Source organism: Salvelinus fontinalis, chromosome 12 (genome assembly GCF_029448725.1).
Source record: "Salvelinus fontinalis isolate EN_2023a chromosome 12, ASM2944872v1, whole genome shotgun sequence".
In the NCBI taxonomy this organism is placed as follows: domain Eukaryota; kingdom Metazoa; phylum Chordata; class Actinopteri; order Salmoniformes; family Salmonidae; genus Salvelinus; species Salvelinus fontinalis.
In genome coordinates, this window is record NC_074676.1 from 20,125,212 (window position 1) to 20,148,413 (window position 23,202).

Consider the following 23,202-nt stretch of genomic DNA (forward strand, 5'->3'; position numbering starts at 1 on the left):
CTTTGTTGCCTCTCTGATTAATGCCCTCCTTGCCTGGTCCATGGGATTTGGTGGGCGGGTTTGTTGTGGTGCCATATTCTTTCCATTTTTTTTGTAATGGATTTAGTGGTGCTCCGTGGGATGTTCAAAGTTTCAGATATATTTTTTAGAACCCAACCTTGATCAGTACTTCTCCACAACTTTGTCCCTAACCTGTTTGGAGAGCTTCTTGGTCTTCATAGTGCCGCTTGCTTGGTGGTGCCCCTTGCTTGGTGGGGTTGCAGACTCTGGGGCCTTTCAGAACAGGTGTATATATACTGAGATCATGTGACAGATCATGTGACACTTAGATTGCACACAGGTGGACTTTATTTAAAGAATTATGTGACTTCTGAAGGTAATTGATTGCAACAGATCTTATGTAGGGGCTTCATATCAAAGGGGGTGAATACATATGCACGCACCACTTTTCCGTTTTTTTATTTTTATTTTATTTATTTTGAAACAAGTAATTTTTTTCATTTCACTTCACCAATTTGGACTATTTTGTGTTTGTCCATTACATGAAATCCAAATAAAAATCTATTTAAATTACAGGTTGTAATGCAACAAAATAGGAAAAATGGCAAGTGGGGTGTCACGTTCCTGACCTGTTTTCTGTTATTTGTATGTGTTTAGTTTGTCACGGCGTGAGTTGGGGTGGGCATTCTATGTTTTGTGTTTCTATGTTTAGGTTAGTGGTAATTAGCCTTATATGGTTCTCAATCAGGGACAGGTGTTTGACGTTTCCTCTGATTGAGAATCATATAAAGGTAGGCTGTTCACATTGTTTGTTTGTGGGTGATTGTCTTCCGTGTCTGTGTATGTTGCACCACACGGGACTGTTTCGGTTTGTTCGTTCATGTATGTAGTCTGTTTCCTGTCCGTGCGTTCTTCGTCTATTGTAAGTTCTCAAGTCAGGTCTGTCTACATCGTTTAATTGTTTTGTAGTTTATTCAAGTGTTTTCGTGTTTCGTCTTCGTCTTGTTTAATAAATATTCATGTCGTATCACAACGCTGCGTTTTGGTCAAATCCCTACTCCTCCTCTTCGTCTGAAGAGGAGGAGGACACCCGTTACATGGGGTGAATACTTTTGCAAGGCACTGTAGTCCCTTATAACAAACAAGCCCTCAGAGTTCATTAGATGGTTCATAAAAAATAAAACAGGGCCACTTAACAAACAACAATATGTACAGTGCCTTTGGAAAGTATTCAGACCCCTTGACTTTCTCCACATTTTGTTACGTTACAGCCTTATTCAAAAATGTATAAAATATTTTATTTTTTTCAGCAATCTACAGACAGTACCCCATAATGACAAAGTGAAAACAGGTTTTAGAATTTTTTTCAAATGTATTAAAAGTTAAAAACATAAATAACATATTTACATAAATATTCAGACCCTTTGCCATGGGACTCAAAATTGAGCTCTGGTACATCCTGTTTCCATTGATCATCCTTGAGATGTTTCTACAACATGATTAAATTCAGTTGATTGGACATGATTTAGAAAGGCACACACTTGTCCATATCAGGTCCCACAGTTGACAGTGCATGTCAGAGTAAAAACCAAGCCATGAGTTCTAATGAATTGTCCGTAGAGCTCCGAGACAGGTTTTTGTCAAGGCACAGATCTGGGGAAGGGTACCAAAAAATGTATGCAGCATTGAAGGTCCTCAAAAACACAGTGGCCTCCATCATTCTTAAATGGGAACCACCAAGATTCTTCCTAGAGCTGGCAGCCCGGCCAAACTAAGTAATCGGGGGAGAAGGGTCTTGGTCAGGGAGGTAACCAAGAACCCAATGGTCACTCCGATAAACCTCTAGAGTTCCTCTGTGGAGATGGGAAAACCTTCCAGAAGGACAACCATCTCTGCAGCACTCCACCAATCAGGCCTTTAATGTAGAAAATGTGTCCCTATTTTTCATAGTAATGACATGTGATTTAAAGAATGTAGTGTTATCGGTAAAGATGAATGGTGACTGTAAATCACATTATATGACAAGCAGTTCCCTCCTCCACCCGAGTCCCCATGTGGTCCTGATTTCACTGTAGCTTTACACCTAAACAGTATTGGGAAGTATACAACATATGGAATAAAGGGAAAAGGAATGATTCCCTGTAGTCCTCTTAATGTAATGTTGTAGATAATAGTAGGGGTGCTGTATAATCAAGCAATGTCTAGTTTTAATAATCTGACTTCAACTGTCAGTCTGAGTGGTGATGAGCTTCAGAACAGTGGCATTCCATCAAGGCTAAGCACTTGGTTTACTAGGTGTTTGTACCTGTGCAAAGTTTGCACCCATTATCAAAAGGGAATGAATGAAAAGCATAAACTAAAGATGTTCTTTCTGTTCTACCGTTAATTCCACCCCTGGACGATAAGATAAGAGGGTAGTTTGTACCCGTGACAAGATGTTGCCGTTACTCATGTTAATGTTGGAACAATGGCAGGTTCAGCTCCTGTAGGTTTCTGCATTCACCTCTGAAAGAGGGGGATACAGAAAGAGAGAGAGGTGAGAGAAAAGCAGCAGAAGGAACATTAGAATGTTTCCAGATGTGTGTGCTTTATTTAAAATACTATACTCAGGAGCAAATATATATTAACACACACCAACAAACAAATCGCTGACTGTGAGGAATGTTACAGGGAGGGACTGGTTTCTGCCATAACTTGTCTCATCAAGTTTTACAAAGCTGTTTTTATCTGGGTAATCTCGCACACATTGACTTCATGGTTTCAGCTGAATTTACTGTCACAAGTAAGTAAAATAAGCAACTGCTAAATGCAGAAAGAATGTGTAAATCAAACAATATTCGAAATGTTGAAATTTAACCATTGTGTTGCTTTAATGCCATCCGTCAACTTTCTCTCTGTCCCAGTCGCTCACGCTGTCTGTTTTCTCTCTGTCCCAGTCACTCACACTGTCTGTTTTCTCTCTGTCCCAGTCGCTCACACTGTCTGTTTTCTCTCTGTCCCAGTCGCACACACTGTCTGTTTTCTCTCTGTCCCAGTCGCTCACACTGTCTGTTTTCTCTCTGTCCCAGTCGCTCACACTGTCTGTTTTCTCTCTGTCCCAGTCACTCACACTGTCTGTTTTCTCTCTCCCTACCCCTCCACCCTCCCCCTCTCGTTCTCCCTCCCTCTCTCTCTCTGCAGGAACAGCAGCTGAATCACATTATATTAGACACTGTCAACATGCAATCCTCCACTCCCATTTTCCAGTAAAACCTCCACTCCACCCACTGCTTCACTCTAGCTATCCCGAGCGAGAGGCAGCCCCAGCTGGGCTCAGGATGCGTGTGACCTCCCCTCTCCTCCTGGCTCTCCTAGTACTCCTGCTGCTCCCACCACCCTCCCAGCTGAGGAAGGCAGGCCAGGGTAGGCGGCTCAAAGTAGGCAGACGCCTCCTCAGACGGGACAGGTATGGCTGGATTCTAGGTTGTTTCTCTCATTTTATATCTTACTCGTTTGAACCACTATGTTTTATTGACTTTATTAGGTGTTATAAGTAAGTCTATTTAGCTGCAAATATTATCTCCATTAATTATGCTGAAATGTATTGTTCTCATCATTAGGGTGAGAGGTCGGGGGCGCCAGGGCAGGTCAGGAGACATCAGGCATCAGGTCCCTGAATGCTCAGAGTACAGCGACTCCGAAGACCTCTTCGTGGACTGCCAAGGGAGAAAACTTTCCTCCATCCCCACTGCCTTGTGTAATTATAATGCGATGGATTCTAGCTTATTTACTTTATGGTTTTACTGCCTATAAAGATCAAATAGGGCCAGATTTAGCCTACTCCTGGACAAAACATCACTTTCATTGGGGATTCTTCACTGAACACGCTTTTTAGTCCAGGACTGGATTCATCTAGTATCAGGTCACTGGCGAGGGCCGAGTGTCTTGAAAAGTGCTTACAGTATCTGTCTTTTTGGCGCGCAAAACGTTTTGTGGATGGTACTGCGCTGTGTACAGAACCACCACCCTGCGTACAGAACCACCGTGCACTCAACGTTATGGAGATACATTGAGTTTCCTTTTATATCCACAGAGGGTACTTGAGAAGACTCTTGAGACCATATGCCTACTGGTAAAATGCACATGAGGGGCTACTTCAGGGATACTCTGGGAAGAGCAACATTCAGTTAGTTGTACAGTAACCGAAAAAGGTTGGGAATCACTGGCCTAGGTTATCCTACACAATTGCACACAGAAGCCTAACTCTGTGTCCAATCTGACGCACAGAAACATGTGAAAACATTCACTCATTACCTTGATACTTTCTCTGTTAAATATTTTAGACCCTGCTGTAAATCAAGCAACAAAAAAAAGCAGAAAACAAATGTAGGCATATTGGATTGGATCCAATGTGGATCAAAGGTCTTCACTGGCGCAATGAACAAAACATCAACATATTCTGGACATTCTTAGAACACCATTTTCCTGCACTGACTGTTTTTGCATCAGGTGCTATAACACAACAGCTGCTTGTCACTTGACTGTCATTCAGAAAAATATCTCCTGGATCAGCTGATGATGGTCGACAATATCACTAGGCCTAACTAGACAGCTGGATATAACACACATCCAACAAGTAGGTCTATGAGCCTTGCATAGCCTATTGAAGAACCACACAAGTTAGGTGACTTTCGGTTGGAAGCATTTGATTTTGCAAATCTCATACATCATTTTGGATTTGTGTGCCCATAAAAACAGTTTTTATGGCGTAGTCTAAAGTACTAATATGAATTGATAAAGTGGTGCTGCCGTTAATAGCGCAACATCTTTTAGACTCAGCAATACTTTTGTCCCGCTGATGGCCCATACGGGGTAGGTTTCGGAACATTTCACACCTATAGTCTATTGGTCTGGACACGTTCCTATCTGCAGGGCAGTCAAGATTTAATTCAGTCTCCTTTTCATATAAAACAAATTGCAACTGGTAGCCTGTTGATACCCCAGCTAGCACAGTGGATCTGGGCCGATTCCGGCTGAGAGTCAGCGCACTTGGCTGAGAGTCAGACTCGGCAGATGTCATGTGGTCCGAGTTTGGGCCGCCTTTGGCAGTATTACTTATGACTAGAATGCGGGGATTGAGCTCTGGCAGATTCCAGTGTGAGTTATCTGGCCCAAATGTATTACTCGGGGCTCAGGCCGATTCCGGTGTGAGTTATCTGCCCAAATGTATTACTTGGGGCTTGGGCGATTGTGGCTACTCTCTGGCAGATGATTACACAGGCTGCTTTATATAATTAACATTTCATTATTTATTTATTTTCCCATATTTTCTGTCATCAGAAAATAAAATTAACATTTAAATTAAATTCTTTAAGAGTCCTGTTTAAGAAGGATTTTTGTATTTGGATACTTTGTGCAAGGCAGTTGATAAGCATTAAAACCTTTGTGGATGGGGCCTCCCGAGTGGTGCAGCGGTCTAAGACACTGCATCGCAGTGCAAACTATGCATGCTGGTTTGCTACTGATGCTGGTTTGATACCCATGCCGGCTGCAACCAGGAGACCCATGAGGCAACGCACAATTGGGTTAGGCCGGCCGGGATGTCCTGTGGGCCAAGCACATGTACGCTTCCTCCGACACATGGGTGCGGCTGGCTTCCGGGTTAAGCGTGCATTGTGTCAAGAAGCGGTGCGGCTTGGCGGGGTTGTTTCGGAGGACTCACGGCTCTCAACCTTCGCCTCTCCCTAGGCCGTGTGGGAGTTGCAGAGATGGGACAAGACAATTGGATATGACGAAAAGGGGGTAAAAAATAAATAAATACAATTATTTAAAAAATATGTGGATGGGTATAATTTGTATGTGTAATAGTCATTTTTAAAATGACTAAATCAGGTAATTTTGTATACATTTATTTAAAATTGCATTGGGCCGCTTCTGGGGGGATTCTGGTAAAATACCGGCAAAGTCGTCTGAATACCGGAAGATGGAAACGGCCTGATGTTCTTGGGCCGATTCTGGGCAGTCATTCATTTTGATTCCGGTCCGAGTCCGACACCCGATTCTGGGCTAATTCAATCAGTTCCGGTCCCCCGGAATCAGTTCCGGTCCCCCGGGTCGATTCCTCATTGCTAACTTTGACAGACTTTACATAGTTTATTGATGCCGATCAATGTATTAGTAGGCTTATGGATTACATTTTTCAAGTTATTCATCCAACCCTGTTTTATTTATTCCATCTAAAAGGAAGGCAACGAATGCAGCGCATTTGTATTTATTTATTTTATAAGATTTTCTGCCAATATGAACAAATGTATTTTTTGGCGTAAGCGAACACCTTCCTAATATTGAGTCGTCGATAAAGGAGTTTACTTCTGCTGCAACCTTCACTGTAACAAAATATAACACGTTGCGTCTGTTCTTTGCTTGAAAAGTTTTATGGAAATGAAACATAATATCATGATCATTCTTATTGTCAGCCTGGTCACGGGCTCCAGACCACCTCCTGCTGGCCCGTAACCGTATCCGGGCCCTTCACGACGGGGCCTTCTCTGGCTTCGAGGGCCTGAGGAGCCTGGACCTGCAGCAGAACCGGATCTCAGTGTTGGAGGAGGGGGTGTTCCTGGGCCTGATACACCTCACCACCCTTCTGCTGCAGCACAACCGTCTGGGCACGCTCAGCGAGGAGGCTCTCATCCCCATGCCAGCCCTGCGCTACCTGCGTCTCCATGACAACCCCTGGAGCTGCCGCTGCACACTCGACAGTCTGGTTCGCACCCTGCAGGTGCCCAGCAACCGTAACCTGGGGAACCATGCCAGGTGGGTGGCAATAGAATGTGACACAGGGCTCAACAGAGGTGTCCCAAATTACATCTGTGGGCATTGGTCTAAATAAGTGTACTATACTTTATATAATGGACAACAGAAATCTGTGTTCTCATCTTCATGTTGCTATAGCACCTCCCTGTTTAAAAAAAAAGCTCTACTGAACACAACCTATAGGTGTGCGGAGCCAGTTGGGCTGAGGGGCAGGAAGCTGAGACAGGTGGACCCAGAGCTGCTGTGTCTGGAGCTGGAGCCTCCCAGCGACCCCCCAGACCCGCATGGGGAGGACCAGAGGGACTCCACATACCCTCTGCAGCCCATCCCCATCAGGGGCAAGCCAGACGCCACCACCTCCTGCCATACCTACCTGTTCCCCACACCCCGGCTGGACTGCAGAAGCAGAGGTGAGGTCACAAACTATCAGACCCACCTGGTTCAAATACTTGAGGTGCACTTTATTTACACTGAACAATAATATAAACACAACATGCAACAATTTCAAAGATTTTAACAGTGTCTGAAAATACAGATATGCATGTGTTGGTCACAGATACCTTAAAAAATGTAGGGGCGTGGGTCAGAAAACCAGTCAGTATCTGGTGTTACCATCATTTACCTCATGCAGCACGACACATCTCAAGATGTTGATTGTGGCCTGTGGAATGTTGTCCAATTCCAATTCAATGGCTGTGCGAAGTTGCTGGATATTGGTGGGAACTGGAACACGCTGTTGTCCTCAATGGGTGACATGTCTGGTGAGTATGCAGGCCATGGAAGAACTGGGACATTTTCAGCTTCCAGGAATTGTGTACAGATCCTTGTGACATGGGGCCATGCATTATCATGCTGAATCACGAGGTGATTGCGGCTGATGAATGGCACAACAATAGGCCACTGGATCTTTTTTGTTCAGTGTAGCTTGCTTACCCAGCATGTAGGGTGGGTGGTATTTCCACTTTTGGAACTATTCCATTGGTTTCATTGTACCATTTTACCTATCTATGTGTAGGCAGACCTGTTTACAGACTGGTTGCTTTTACGCTAGGAAGCGAAGCAGCAGGAGCATTAACAGTTGGCAGCTGTAGGTTGTGAATATCTTAACCAAATCAGCATGTTTTAGTCTTTCAGCTTGTTTTATCCAACCGTATGTTTGTGTTTCTCTGGAAATTCTCTACAGATATGGATTACCATAATTACATCAATTTACTTCGTCAGAGGGCCGGTTAGAATGAAAACAAGAGCATGTGTACATGTGAGTTTGTGTGTAGAGATTGGTATTTGGTATTTTATTGGTATTTTATTAGGATCCCCATTAGCTTTTGCACAAGCAGCAGCTACTCTTCCTGGGGTCCACACAAAACATGAAACATGACATAATGCAGAACATTAATAGACAACAGCTAAATTTATTTATTAAATAAATTAAATAAATAAAAATAAAAAGGTGTTGCTTTATCTGTTTTTTTAAACCAGGTTTCCTGTTAACTTGAACAGTATGAGATGGAACAGAGTTCCATGCCATAATGGCTCTATATAATACTGTACACTTTTATGAATTTGTTCTGGATTTGGGGACTGTGAAAAGACCCCTGGTGGCATGTCTGGTGGGGTAAGTGTGTGTGTAAGAGCTGTGTGTAAGTTGACTATGCAGACTATTTGGGATTTTCAACACATTATTGTTTTTTATAAAAAGAAGAAGTGATGCAGTCAGTCTCTCCTCAACTCTTAGCGAAGAGAGACTGGCATGCATAGTATTTATATCAGCCCTCTGATTACAATGAAGAGCAATACGTAGCGCTCTGTTCTTGGCCAGCTGCAGCTTAACTAGGTCTTTCTTTGCAGTACTTGACCATATGACTGGACAATAACCAAGATAAGATAAAACTAGAACCTGCAGGACTTGCTTTGTGGAGTGTGGTGTCTGCTTTATTACGGACAGACCTCTATCTTTTCAACCATTGAATCTGTACGTTCTAACAATGACAGTTTACAATCCAAGGTAACGCCAACTCTTTGTTAATGCTTTCAGTGACTTTATTAGCTGTGGTTGCTGATGCGTATATGGTTAAATCATCAGCATATATGGACACACATGCTTTGTTTAATGCCATTGGCAGGTCATTGGTAAAAATAGAAAAGAGTAGAGGGCCTAGAGAGCTGCCCTGCGGTACACCACACTTTACATGGTTGACATTAGAGAAGCTTCCATTTAAGAAAACCCTTTGAGTTCTATTAGATAGATAGCTGTGAATGGCAGAGGTTGATTAAGCAATAAGGCCTGTTTTTTCAACAACAGGTTATGGTCAATAATATCAAATGCTTGACTGAAATCTAACAGTACAGCTCCCACAATCTTCTTATTATCAATTTCTTTCAACCAGTCATCAGTCATTTGTGTCAGTTCAGTACATGTTTAGTGCCCTTCTCAATAAGCATGCTGAAAGTCTGTTGTTAATTTGTTTACAGAGAAATAGCATTGTATTTGGTCAAACACCTTTTTTCGAACAGTTTGCTAAGAGCTGGCAACAAGCTTATAGGTCTGCCGTTAGAACCAGTAAAGGCCACTTTACCACTCTTGGGTAGCGAAATGACTTTGGCTTCCCTCCAGGCCTGATGACAAAGACTTTCCTCTAGGCTCAGATTAAAGATATGACAGGTTGGAGTGGTTAAAGAGTCAGCTACCATCCTCAGTAGCTTTCCATCTAAGTTGTCAATGATATGTTTGTCATTTTTGATCGATAACAATCAGTTCCCCACCTCTCCCACACTAACTTTACAAAATTCAAACTTGCAATGCTTTTCTTTCATTATTAGTTTTTTTTATGTATGAATGTGATGGCTCACTGTTCATTATTGGCATTTCCTGCCTAAGTTTGCCCACTTTTCGAATGAAGTAATCATTAAAATAATTGGCTGATGGTTTTGTGATAAATAAGCCATCTGGTTCGATGAAAGATTGAGTTGAATTTGTATTTCTGCCCATAATTTCATTTAAAATACTCCAAAGTGTTTTTTCCATCTTCCTTTATATTATTGATCTTGGCTTCATAATACAGTTTCTTCTTCTTTTTGTTGAGTTTAGTACCATCATTTCTCGATTTGCAGTAAGTCAGCCAGTCAGATGTGCAGGCAAACTTATTATCCACTGCTTTTGCCCCATCTCTTTCAACCATACAGTTTTTCAATTCCTCATCAATCCATGGAGCCTTAACAGTTCTAACAGTCAGTTTCTTAACAGGTGCATGTTTATCAATAATTGGCAGAAGCAATTTCATAAATTCATCAAGTGCAGCGTCTGGATGCTTCTTATTTATCACATCAGACCAACAAATATTTTTAACATTATCCACATAAGAGTCACAGCAAAATATTTTGTATGATCTCTTATACACTATTTTAGGGCCAGCTTTTGGAACTTTGGCTTTCCTGAATATAGCCACTAGATTGTGATCACTGCATCCAATGCGTACGGAAACAGCTTTAGAACAAAGTTCTACAGTATTAGAAAAAATGCTATTGACACATGTGGATGATCTTGTTCCTGTAGTGTTTGTTAACACCCTGGTAGGTTGATTAATAACCTGAACCAGATTACAGGCGCTGGTTACTGTGAGAAGCTTCCTCTTGGGCAGACAGCTTGATGAAAACCAGTCAATATTCAGGTCCCCAAGAAAGTAGACCTCTCTGTTTACATCACATACACTATCAAGCATTTCACATATATTATTTAGATACTGACTGTTAGAAAAGCCTTCAGATGTGCCAACTGAACCTGTAACCACACCACTTCAATAACACTTGACATAAGATCTTCTCTAAGCATTACAGGGATATGGCTCTGAATATATAGAGCAACTCCTCCCCCATAAGAATTTCTGTCTCTTCTATATTTGTTATATCCTTGTATTGCTACTAATGTGTCATCAAATGAAATATCTAAGTGAGTCTCAGAAATGGCTAATATATGAATGTTATCTAATGTTAGCAAGATATTGATATCATAAACCTTATTTCCAAGGCTACATATATTAATATGGGCTATGTTCAGCCTTTTCCTGGGTAGCTTATCAGAGATAGAAATAATATGGAAAAGAGCAAACAAAGCAAGAGAAAAATATATACATTCAGCAGTCTATTAAGCAATTGGTGTGTGTGTGTGTGTGTGTGTGTGTGTGTGTGTGTGTGTGTGTGTGTGTGTGTGTGTGTGTGTGTGTGTGTGTGTGTGTGTGTGTGTGTGTGTGTGTGTGTGTGTGTGTGTGTGTGTGTGTGTGTGTGTGTGTGTGTGTGTGTGTGTGTGTGTGTGCGCTGCGGGATTGAAGCTATGAACCCATATGCTTGGCTCTCTCATCCCTTCCAGACTTCTGAGAGGGAGGGTGAACAATGAGCCTGTCATAGCGGATATAAGCAATGTCCCCACATGCTCTGGCAGCTTTCATGGCTGAGATAAGTTCTTTCCTCTTCTGGCGCACAGCTTCAGGATGGTCCTTGTTGGCTCTTTCCAGAACAGCTATCTTGTCCTTGTACCTCAGGAACCTCAGGAACTTGACCACTATCGGCCTGGGCATGTCACCTGGGCCGGTGGTTGGTTTTCCAGTCCTGTGGGAACGCTCCTCCTCAATCTTCCTGTGGTCCATCTTCAATTTCTCAGTGATCATTTCCCTCAGTTTGTCCTCAGACTCCGTCCTGGTCTCATGTGGAGAATCTGCAATTCCGCCCACAAGCATGTTATTCCGCCTTGATTGTCCCTCAAGTCTGATTTATCCATCATTGTTATCATGGATTCACAGACAGAACTGATGTCCTCTCTCAATGACTTACAGATTGCTGTCATCTTGTCGTTCTCCTGTTTCACCTCATTGAGCTGACCCTGGGAGAACTGCAAGCTTGGATCTCAATCCAAGATGGCGTAGCAGTCGGACGTGTGTCTTTGTCTCGTCCCGTCCTGTCCCGTGTATATATATTTTTCTTCAAATATATTTTGTATATATTTTAATCTCATTTTCCATCTACGGACTGAATATACTCTCCTGCAACCCGCCTCAACCAATGTGGTACGGATCTGCTATTTTTATAGTTTAGAACCGGAACCCCCTTCAGGAGCTAGCCAGCTAACTAGCTACTAGCTAGTAGTCAGTTAGCCATTGCTAGCGGTCCTCACCATTAACTCGGACATCAGCCAGCCTCAACCCAGTCAATTCCTGCCAGTCTGCACAGCGCGATATCAGCCCAGAGCATATCGGACTGCTTTTTCTCTACCACATCTCCAGATTCCTACCTCAAACTCTGAACCTTTACACCGGATCATCGCAGCTAGCAATGCTATCCGAGTGGCTACTCCTGGCTAAGGTCTCTGTCCCGAAGCAAGCACCAGTTAGCCTGGAGCTAGCCTGGAGCTAGGCCCATCTCCCGGCTAGCCAAAGAGGTCCAACAGCCATTTCTTGGGCTACAATACCTCTTTTGCCAATTGGCCTGGACCCTTTACTGCTGACACAGAGCCCCGCCGATCCATCACGACTAGTCTGCCGACGTAACCATCTGAGGTGGTCTCAACAGGCTCTTTCGTTGCGATGTTGCCGGTCTGCTAGCCCCGTCCCGCTAGCTGTCTGAATCACTGTGTCTCCAGCTCGCCTAGCATAGCAGCAACTACGGAATTGGCTCCCTGACTCATCTAGTGCTACTCATTGGACCCTATGATCACTCGGCTACACATGCCTGTCCCTAATGTCAATATGCCTTGCTGTTTTGGTTAGTGATTATTGTCTTATTTCACTGTAGAGCCCCTAGCCCTACCCAATATGCCTTAGATAGCCATTTTGTTCCACCCCCACACATGCAGTGACCTCACCTGGCTTAACTGGTGCCTCTAGAGACAAAATCTCTCTCATCGTCACTCAATGCCTAGGTTTACCTCCACTGTACTCACATCCTACCATACCCTTGTCTGTACATTATGCCTTGAATCTATTCTTCCGCGCCCAGAAATCTGCTCCTTTTACTCTCTGTCTCTCTCCGAACGCACTAGACGACCAGTTCTTATAGCCTTTAGCCGTACCCTTATCCTACTCTGTTCCTCTAGTGATGTAGAGGTTAACCCAGGCCCTGCAGCCCCCCAGCACCACTCCCATTCCCCAGGCACTCTCATTTGTTGACTTCTGTAACCGTAAAAGCCTTGGTTTCATGCATGTTAACATTAGAAGCCTCCTTCCTAAGTTTGTTTTATTCACTGCTTTAGCACACTCTGCCAACCCTGATGTCCTAGCCGTGTCTGAATCATGGCTTAGGAAGGCCACCAAAATTCCTGAAATTTCCATCCCTAACTATAACATCTTCCAACAAGATAGTATAAGGGCACAAGGCGAGACCCAGATGCAGACATAGGAGGCAGATGATTAGAGTCCAAGATGTTTATTAACAATCGATAAGGGATAGGCAACAGAATGGTCGTGGACAGGCAAAAGGTCAAAACCAGTTCAGAGTTCAAGAGGTACAGAATGGCAGGCAGGCTCGATGTCAGGGCAGGCAGAATGGTCAGGCAGGCGGGTATGGAGTCCAGAAAAACAGGCAAAGGTCAAAACTGGGAAGACTAGTAAAGAGAATAGAAAAGCAGGCGCACAGGAAAAAGACGCTGCTTGACTTGAACATACAAGACGAACTGACACAGAGAGACAGAAAACACAGGGATAAATACACCAGGGAAAATAAGCGACACTTAGAGGGGGTAGAGACAATCACAAGGACAGGTGAAACAGATCAGGGCGTGACAGATAAAACTGCCTAAGGGGGCAGAGTTGCAATCTACTACAGAGATAGCCTGCAGAGTTCTGTCATACTATCCAGGTCTGTGCCCAAACAATTCGAGCTTCTACCTTTAAAAATCCACCTTTCCAGTAACAAGTCTCTCACCATTGCCGCTTGTTATAGACACCCTTCAGCCCCCAGCTGTGCCCTGGACACCATATGTGAATTGATTGCCCCCCATCTATCTTCAGAGTTCGTACTGTTAGGTGACCTAAACTGGGATATGCTTAACACCCCAGCTGTCCTACAATCTAAACTAGACGCCCTCAATCTCACACAAATTATTAAGGAACCTACCAGGTACATACCTAAATCCGTTACCATGGGCACCCTCTTAGATATCATCCTGACTAACTTGCCCTCTAAATACACCTCTGCTGTTTTCAACCAGGATCTCAGCGATCATTGCCTGCGTGCGTGATGGGTCCGCGGTCAAACGACCACCCCTCATCACTGTCAAACGCTGCCTAAAACACTTCAGCGAGCAGGCCATTCTAATCGACCCGTCCCGGCTATCCTTGAAGGATATTGACCTCATCCCGTCAGTAGAGGATGCTTGGTTGCTTTTAAAAAGTGCTTTCCTCGCCATCTTAAGTAAGCATGCCCCATTCAAAAAATTTCGAACTAAGAACAGTTATAGCCCTTGGTTCACCCCAGACTTGACTGCCCTTGACCAGCACAAAAATATCCTGTGGCGTTCTGCATTAGCATCAAACAGCCCCCACGATATTCAACTTTTCAGGGAGTCAGGAACCAATATACTCAGTCAGTTCGGAAAGCTAAGGCTAGCTTTTTCAAACAGAAATTTGCTTCCTGTAGCACTAATTCCAAAAAGTTTGGGGAAACTGTAAAGTCCATGGAGAATAAGAGCACCTCCTCCCAGCTGCTCACTGCACTGAGGCTAGGAAACACTGTCACCACCGATAAATCTATGATAATCAAGAATTTCAATAAGCATTTTTCTATGGCTAGCCATGCTTTTCACCTGGCTACCACTACCCAGCCAACAGCTCAGCACCCCCTGCAGCACCTTGCACAGGCCCCCCCTGCTTCTCCTTCACCCAAATCCAGACAGCTGATGTTCTGAAAGAGCTGCAAAATCTGGATCCCTACCAATCAGCTGGGCTAGACAATCTGGACCCTCTCTTTCTAAAATTATCTGCCGCAATTGTTGCAACCCCTATTACTAAACTGTTCAACCTCTCTTTCGTATTGTCTGAGATCCCCAAAGATTGGAAAGCTGCCGCGGTCATCCCCCTCTTCAACGGGGGAGACACTCTAGACCCAAACTGTTATAGACCTATATCCATCCTGCCCTGCCTTTCTAAAATCTTCGAAAGCCAAGTTGGCACCTCAGCCATGCTCAAGGTCCTAAACGATATCATAACCGCCATCGATAAAAGACAGTACTGTGCAGCCGTCTTCATCGACCTGGGCAAGGCTTTCGACCCTGTCAATCACCACATTCTTATCGGCAGACTCAATAGCATTGGTTTCTCAAATTACTGCCTTGCCTGGTTCACCAACTACTTCTCAGACAGAGTTCAGTGTGTCAAATCGGAAGGCCTGTTGTCCGGACCTCTGGCAGTCTCTATGGGGGTGCCACAGGGTTAAATTCTCGGACCGACTCTTTTCTCTGTACATATCAATGATGCCGCTCTTGCTGCTGGTGATTCTCTGATCCACCTCTACACAGACGACACCATTCTGTATACACCTGGCCCTTCTTTGGACACTGTGTTAACAAACCTCCAAAAGAGCATCAATGCCATACAACACTCCTTCCGTGGCTTCCAACTGCTTTTAAATGCTACAAAAACTAAATGCATGCTCTTCAACCGATTGTTGCCCACACCCGCCCGCCCGACTAGCATCACTACTTTGGACGGTTCTGACTTAGAATATTTGGACAACTACAAATACCTAGGTATCTGGTCAGACTGTAAACTCTTCTTCCAGACTCACATTAAGCATCTCCAATCCAAAATTAAATCTAGAATCGACTTCCTATTTTGCAACTAAGCCTCCTTCACTCATGCTGCCAAACATACCCTCGTAAAACTGACCATCCTACCGATCCTTTTTTTTTTTTTTTTTTTTTTGCGTTTTCCAATTAACAACATTCAAGACAAAAGTGAAAAGATATTAGACAACAATAGGACAAAGTGACAGTAACAGACGAGCGTAACAAAGAAAGAAAAAATAATACAAATTATAATTATATATACAAACATGCAATAAAAAAATAAATAATGAGACATTGGATCATATGGTCACCTGCCGTAGGCTACATATTATACATTACGTGTGAAACATTATATGAGGATAATATAGAGATTCATTCAATGTGATGTGGGGGGAGATTCTCCATATAGTCAATAAAAGGTTGCCAAATTCTGTAAAATGTCTTTAACTTATTTCTCAAGCAGTAAGTAATTTTCTCCAGTGGGATACAACTATTAACTTCTGATAGTCACATTGCAACTGGCAGGGAGGATTCCAATTTCCATTTCAAGGCAATACATTTCTTGGCAATCGCTAGCAATATTTATGTTAGCTTTATAGTATGGCTTTGCCTAAGATTGGTGTTAGTAAAGTTGCCCAGTAGACAGACCTCCGGGTCTAAAGGGAATGCAACCCAGTGAATTGAGGATATGGTATCGCATACCCCCTGCCAGAAACCGTGTAGTTTTGAACACTGCCAAGTGGAATGGAGGAATGTTCCTTCATCTGAGCCACATCTAAAACATAGGGAGGAGATATCAGGGTTGAACATGTGCAGTCTAGATGGGGTGATATAGAGCTGATGGAGGAAATTAAACTGGATCAGTCTGTATCTGGAGTTCAATGTGGATGTAGCACCATCCCTGCATAGGTCACTCCATAGACCCTCATCAAGATCAATACCCAGATCTTTTCCCCATCTAAGTCGGGGTTTATCTAGCCCAGGCAGTGTTAGTCCTGACATAAGAGCATTGTAAACACGGGAAATGGTCTTGAACAGTGGTTGGTCTGCGTGGCAGAGTTGTTCAATAGGTGACATCTTAGGTAGGATCCATTGTCCCTTGAGAGACACCCTAATAAAGTTTCGTAGTTGTAGGTAGCTAAAGAAGTCCCTGTTAGGCAAGTGGTATTTCTGTTTCAGCTGATCAAAAGACATAAGAACTCCCTCCTCGTAACAATGTTCCAGAAGAGTGATCCCCTTATCAGACCATGGTCTAAAGTTACTATTCTGGAAAAACATAGGAATCAATCTATTGTTCCATAAAAGGGTTTTAGGGGAAAGGAATCCCCCTCGTCCGAACAGCTCATGCAGTTTGCACCATGCCAGGACAGAACGTATGATTAAAGGGTTGTCTGTGATGGTTTTTATAGATTTTCTGTCCCATTTGTAAAACAATTCTGCCCCAGTGTCATCATTTACCTCAAGCTTTTCAATGTTCAACCATGAGGGAGAGGGACTCTTGTCAAACCTCTGAGCCAGAAACCTAGACTGTGCTGCCCAGTAGTACATTCTAAAATTGGGGAGGTTTAAGCCCCCTTGACTGTAATCAAGGGTCAGTTTATCCAGGCCAACCCTAGGGGTTTTACCGTGCCAGATAAACCGTCTGGTCAGCTTGTCGAGAGAGGAAAAGAATGCTGCGGGAACAGGGATAGGGAGAGATTGAAACAGATATAGAAATCTGGGCAGGACATTCATTTTAATTACATTGATTCCACCCAGTAGAGTGAGAGGTAAGTCCATCCATTTACAAAGGTCACCCTCCACCTTTTGCAACAAACTGGCCAGATTGAGTTTATAGAGGTTGTTCAGATTACCATCCACCATTATGCCCAAATATGTGAAGCCCATAGGCGACCATCTAAAAGGAAACTTGTGCTTGATGGTATGATGGTCAAAGACAGACAACGGTAAGATTTCACTTTTATCAAAATTGACCTTATATCCAGAGAAAGAACTATAACACTGTAGTAGGATCTGCAAGTGAGAGAGGGAGTGTTCTGGGTTTGTTAGAAATAAGATAAGGTCGTCCGCAAAGAGTGATAATTTATGGGTATGGGGGCCCACCTCAAAGCCATGTATGTTGGGGCACGTTCTAATAGCCTCAGCCAACGGTTCGATGGCGAGGGCAAAGAGGTGGGGGCTAATTGGGCAACCTTGTCTGTTCCCCCTATAGAGAGGGAAAGAGGAGGAAGTAATCCCATTGGTAGCAATCCTAGCTTTAGGAGATTTGTAGAGTGATTTTATCAAATTTACAAACACGGTACCTAAACCAAACTTTTCCAAGACGCGAAAGAGGTATGGCCATTCAACCCTATCAAAGGCCTTTTCAGCGTCGAGGGAGACTGCGACACTAGGTATTTTGTTTTTGTTAGCAAGGTGAATTATATCAAAGAACTTTCTGAGATTATTGGAGGACAATCTATTAATTATGAAGCCAGTCTGATCTGGGTTGACCAACAGGGGAAGACATGACTCTAGTCTCTTAGATAGCATCTTGGTGACCAGTTTACAATTTGTGTTAAGGAGAGAGATTGGTCTATAGGAGGCGCACTTTAGTGGGTTTTTCCCTTTCTTGTTGATTACAGTAATCACTGCTTGAGAGAAAGACTCTGGAAAGCAGTTGTCTTCCCTGGCTTTTTTAAGTACCTCCATAAGGTAGAACTCTGGAGGGAAGCCATCCAGGACATTTATTAGAAGGTAAGGATTTAATGGCCTCCAACAATTCAGGAACTGAGAAGTGTTCACTCAGGCGCTCGCGGTCTTCCCCTGACAGGCATGGGAGGTTGAGAGAGGAGAGAAAGGAGTCGATCTCTGATAGATCATCGCTTGATTGGGAAGTGTAGAGGTCTTCATAGTATTTCTTAAAAGTATTATTAATTTCAGTAGGGTTCGAAAGATATCTCATTAGTAAGAGTTTCTATAGCATTAATTGTCCTCTTACTTTCCTCTGCTTTCAGTTGCCATGCCAATACTTTGTGAGCTTTCTCTCCAAGCTCGTAATAATGGTGTTTTGATTTAGTGATGGCCCTCTCAGCTTGATATGTGTTCAGAATATTATATTTCAGTTTTTTATTTACCAAAAGCCTGTATAGATCTTTAGTTGGGCCTCTTTGGTAGGTTTTCTCTAGCTCGGAGATTTCAGATTCAAGGGCACTCAGTTCCGCACCTTGTTTTCACTTCAGCCCTTTAGTATAGGAAATTATCTGTCTCCTCAGGTAGGCCTTCAATGTGTCCCAAAGTATGAAACTGTCAGGAGTGGAGGGTTTGTTTGTCAAAGTAAAAATATTGATCTGCTCTTTGATGAATGCACAAAATTCAGGTTGCTTTAGGAGTGTAGAATTTAGTCTCCATCTATATGCTCCATTTACCTTGGTAGGAATGGAGATTGATAATACCAGAGGAGAATGGTCACTAAGCAATCTGGGGAGATACTTGACATCTAACACTCTATGAAACAGTTGTGTCGATAGTAAAAAGTTATCTATGCGTGTGTGTGTCTTGTGTGGGTGTGAATAAAAAGAGTAGTCCCTATCCTGTGGGTGCAACTGTCTCCAGATGTGGAGTAAATTGAGATCTTTCATGAATGACATGGTGAGCTTGCTGGCTTTAGTAAGAAGTGAGGGTTTATCAGAGGACCGATCAAGAACTGTATCTAAACAAAAATTTAAATCTCCTCCAACCAGTAGCCATCCTGGTGGTGCTTGAGCAACCTGAAGGAAGACATTCTGAATAAACATATGGTCATCGAAGTTAGGAGCATAAATATTCAATAGGGTCCAAGACTCTGAAAACATATGCCCCTGCACCAAAACAAACCTGCCAGAGGGATCAGAGATGGTGTTGTTGACGCAGAAGGGGATGTGTCTACTTATCAAAATTGCAGTTCCACTTGCTTTGATGTTAAAAGAGGACGCAAAAACTTGTCCTACCCATTCCCTCTTCAATTTCTTGTGTTCACTGGCTGTAAGATGTGTTTCTTGTAGAAACACAATGTCAGCCTTTAATTTCTTAAGGTATGTATAGACTCTTTTCCTTTTAATCGGGCTGTTAAGACCTTTTACGTTGAATGTGACATATTTTAGTGGATTAAGCATAGGTTGGGTTTCAAATATGTAACTGAATGGAAATCTATCATATGTAGATAGTTAGGAAATGTTTCAACTTTGGTTTGAACACAGAAGTGACCTATGTGTCTCTTTAGGAAGGAAACAATAAACATAGAAAAAAGGGGGAAAAAATAAAGAATCCCACCCACCCCGATTGTTAGACTAAAATCACAATCCCAACAATCAAACATGAATACACTTGTAGAGATACGTTGCTGCTCGCTTTCCATCTTGCTCTTACTAGCTAAACTTTGCGTAAACTAAAACCTGCGTGCTCTCTAAATTGAAAACAAACGTTGTGAATAGACATTTATGGCTGAATATTTACTGCCCACGGTAAGGGCTGCTTGAGTCTCTTTTCGAAAGATTAACATAAATGGGGGGGAAAGCAGTGGGCCTAAACCCACTTATTTGCTTCGCCCAGTGGATGTGGCCTAAACCAAAATATACTCTCCTGTAAATGTAAGAGAACTCACCCCGGAAAGATACGGTTAGTTGAAAATGTACAAATCAATTATAGCGACCGGAGGATATCAGCAGTTCAGTCCGGATAAGAGAAAACAAACAAACTGCATCTTATCCCCCAGAGAGACCGTCCTGGCTCAGACGTTGCTCAGTTCTTTGAGAAGGTCTGAACTGGCAGGTCTGAACTGCTTGCGACGTCTGGCGAGATCCGCGCTCATATCCGGGAAAAGGCTGACCCTCTTGCCATCGATGGTGATGTCCCCTTTGGCTCTTGCGAGTTGGATCATCTTCTCTCTGTCTTGGAAACGGAGGAACCTGATCAGGACGGCCCGTGGGGGCTCATCTGGCCGGGGTTTCGGCGCTGATGTTCTGTGGGCGCGTTCGATTTCCAGTGGCTTGGTGAAGTTGATTATGCCTAGGACATCCGGGATCCATTGAGTGAAGAAACGGACCGGGTCACGGCCCTCGCTGTCCTCTTTCAATCCCACCACACGGATATTACCACGTCTGCTCTGGTTCTCCATCTGATCTACCTTGTTTTTGAGGTAGGCATTGTCCTTTTGCAGTTGTATCAAGACCTGGTCATGTCGAGCGATGCTATCTTCAACTGTGCTAATGCGCAACTCTGCCTCAGTCGTTCTCAAAAGGAGATCATTCATGGAGGATTTCAGGTCGTTAATGGAAGAATAGAGTTCAGCCGTTTTCTTATAGATTTTCATAGAAAGACCTTTGTTACCATCCTGAATTTCCCGGAGGAGAGTAGCCAGCATGTCGGCAGGCTCGCAAGAGCAACAGTCTGGAACTGTTGTCTGAGTTATGAGGGCTAATGCTAATCTTTCTAGCTGTAGCGTTATCATTATCTTGGGAATCAACAACGTTTTGGTCGTCCTTCTTGCCTCTCGGTCGGAGGTCCATGGCTCTTTGGGAAGGTAAGTACTTGACAATTCATCAGCCGATGTTAGAATATTGTTTCAACGTTGTTATTTAGGTAATAATATAATAACTTTGAAGAGCTCGGTTTGTCAACGTCTGCTCAGCTCCCCCGGCATCACGTGCTCTCCATCTTACCAATCCTTGACTTCAGTGATGTCATTTACAAAATAGCCTCCAACACTCTACTCAGCAAACTGGACCTAGTCTATCACAGTGTCATCCGTTTTGTTACCAAAGCCCCATATACTACCCGTAGCACGCGCTCCAGCAGGTATATTTCACTGGCCATCCCCAAGCCAACACTTCCTTCCAGTTCTCTGCTGCCAATGACTGGAACGAATTGCAAAGATCACTGAAGCTGGAGTCTTATATCTCCCGCTCTAACTTTAAGCATCAGCTGTCAGAGCAGCTTACCGATCACTGTACCTGTACACAGCCAATCTGTAAATAGCACACCCAACTACCTCATCCCCATATTGTTATTTATCCTCTTGCTCTTTTGCACCCCAGTATCTATCACTCCAGTGTTAATGCTACATTTGAATTATTTCACCTCTATGTCCTATTTATTGCCTTACCTCCCTACTCTTCTACATTTGCACACACTGTACATAGATTTTTCTATTGTGTTATTGACTGTACATTTGTTTATGTAAACTCTGTGATGTTGTTTTTGTCGCATTGCTTTGCTTTATCTTGGCCAGGTCGCAGTTGTAAATGAGAACTTGTTCTCAACTGGCCTACCTGGTTAAATAAAGGTGAAATAAAAAATAAATACAAATTCTGTTCTTTAGGTCCTGGACCTCTCTGCTCAGGTCGTCCATTATTTTATTAGTTGAATCCACCAGTATTTGGACAAAACACATTATTTTCTTGGTGTTGTGACAACTGCTTGTAGAACTCTTTCTGATCGTTTAAAAGATCCTTCACCTGTGATAGAGAGACACCACTGTCCTCAACAGTACTCCCGTTGGCTTTGGTCTTTGTCATGGTAGCTAGCAATGTAGGTTACGCTGTTACTCATCGCAGTTCCAGACAGGGCAGGTCACAGGAAAGACTGAAAAGAACAAACAGCAGGGATCTAGACAGCCACAAACCCGGGACAATCCGCGGTCCCAGCCACAATGGCTAACCTCGTAGCGGGCTGCGTTCAAGCCCTCAAGAAACCCCGCTAGCATGATAGGCAGCTAGCTAGCAGCTAGGCTAGCTGCTTTGTCAATTAGCTCCTCAGACCCGGCCTTGGTCGGCAGGATCACTGGACAGAGAGTAGCAGTCCCCGCAACTGATGCCAACTGCTTCGCTGGATCCAAACTAAAAAGTTAGCAAGCTACTAATGAACTTTCCAATACACTTTTAAAACAACAAACTTTCCAAAACAACAAACCGAGCTCTCCCTCATTCCGCATTTAACAGGAAGTGACGAAAAGAGATGTATGTCTTGACGTGGGTTCATGGTTAGACACTATGGCCATGCCTGGTACATGTGTATCTGCATGTGTATGTTTAGTACTTAGAACCCGTGCTACGAACACAACAGGACAGATGAAAGAAATCACTCCATTTTGTATGTCAGAGAACACGTATGTTTGTGAAAATCTTACTAGACCACGTCACACCACAGGAATGACAAACCCCCATTCCTCTGAGGATTCATACAATTAGAGACAGAGCTGGAGAGAGGGAGATCACGGCTGGCAGGTGTCCTATTTTTCAGTCTCTATCACTCTCTACGACTTAATCCCACGGTTTTATATACAGTCGTGGCCAAAAGTTTTGAGAATGACACAAATATTAATTTTCACAAAGTCTGCTGCCTCAGTGTCTTTAGATATTTTTGTCAGATGTTACTATGGAATACTGAAGTATAATTACAAGCATTTCATGAGTGTCAAAGGCTTTTATTGACAATTACATGAAGTTGATGCAAAGAGTCAATATTTGCAGTGTTGACCCTTCTTTTTCAAGACCTCTGCAATCCGCCCTGGCATGCTGTCAATTAACTTCTGGGCCACATCCTGACTGATGTCAGCCCATTCTTGCATAAAAAATGCTTGGAGTTTGTCAGAATTTGTGGGTTTTTGTTTGTCCACCCGC

General features: G+C 43.3%; 1 protein-coding gene across 4 annotated transcripts in view; it reads left to right on the forward strand.

Annotated features, from left to right (window-relative positions):
• LOC129866938 (leucine-rich repeat-containing protein 17-like) overlaps positions 1 to 23,202 on the forward strand; it is a 33,976-nt gene that overhangs the window by 4,575 nt on the left and 6,199 nt on the right. For all 4 annotated transcript variants that reach the window (XM_055939986.1, XM_055939985.1, XM_055939987.1 and 1 more), the window contains 4 exons: positions 3,181 to 3,445; positions 3,600 to 3,736; positions 6,456 to 6,795; positions 6,979 to 7,205. In XM_055939986.1, the coding sequence (XP_055795961.1) occupies positions 3,318 to 3,445; positions 3,600 to 3,736; positions 6,456 to 6,795; positions 6,979 to 7,205 (832 nt within the window). In that variant the 5' untranslated portion in view covers positions 3,181 to 3,317. The remainder of the gene's footprint in view (positions 1 to 3,180; positions 3,446 to 3,599; positions 3,737 to 6,455; positions 6,796 to 6,978; positions 7,206 to 23,202) is intronic.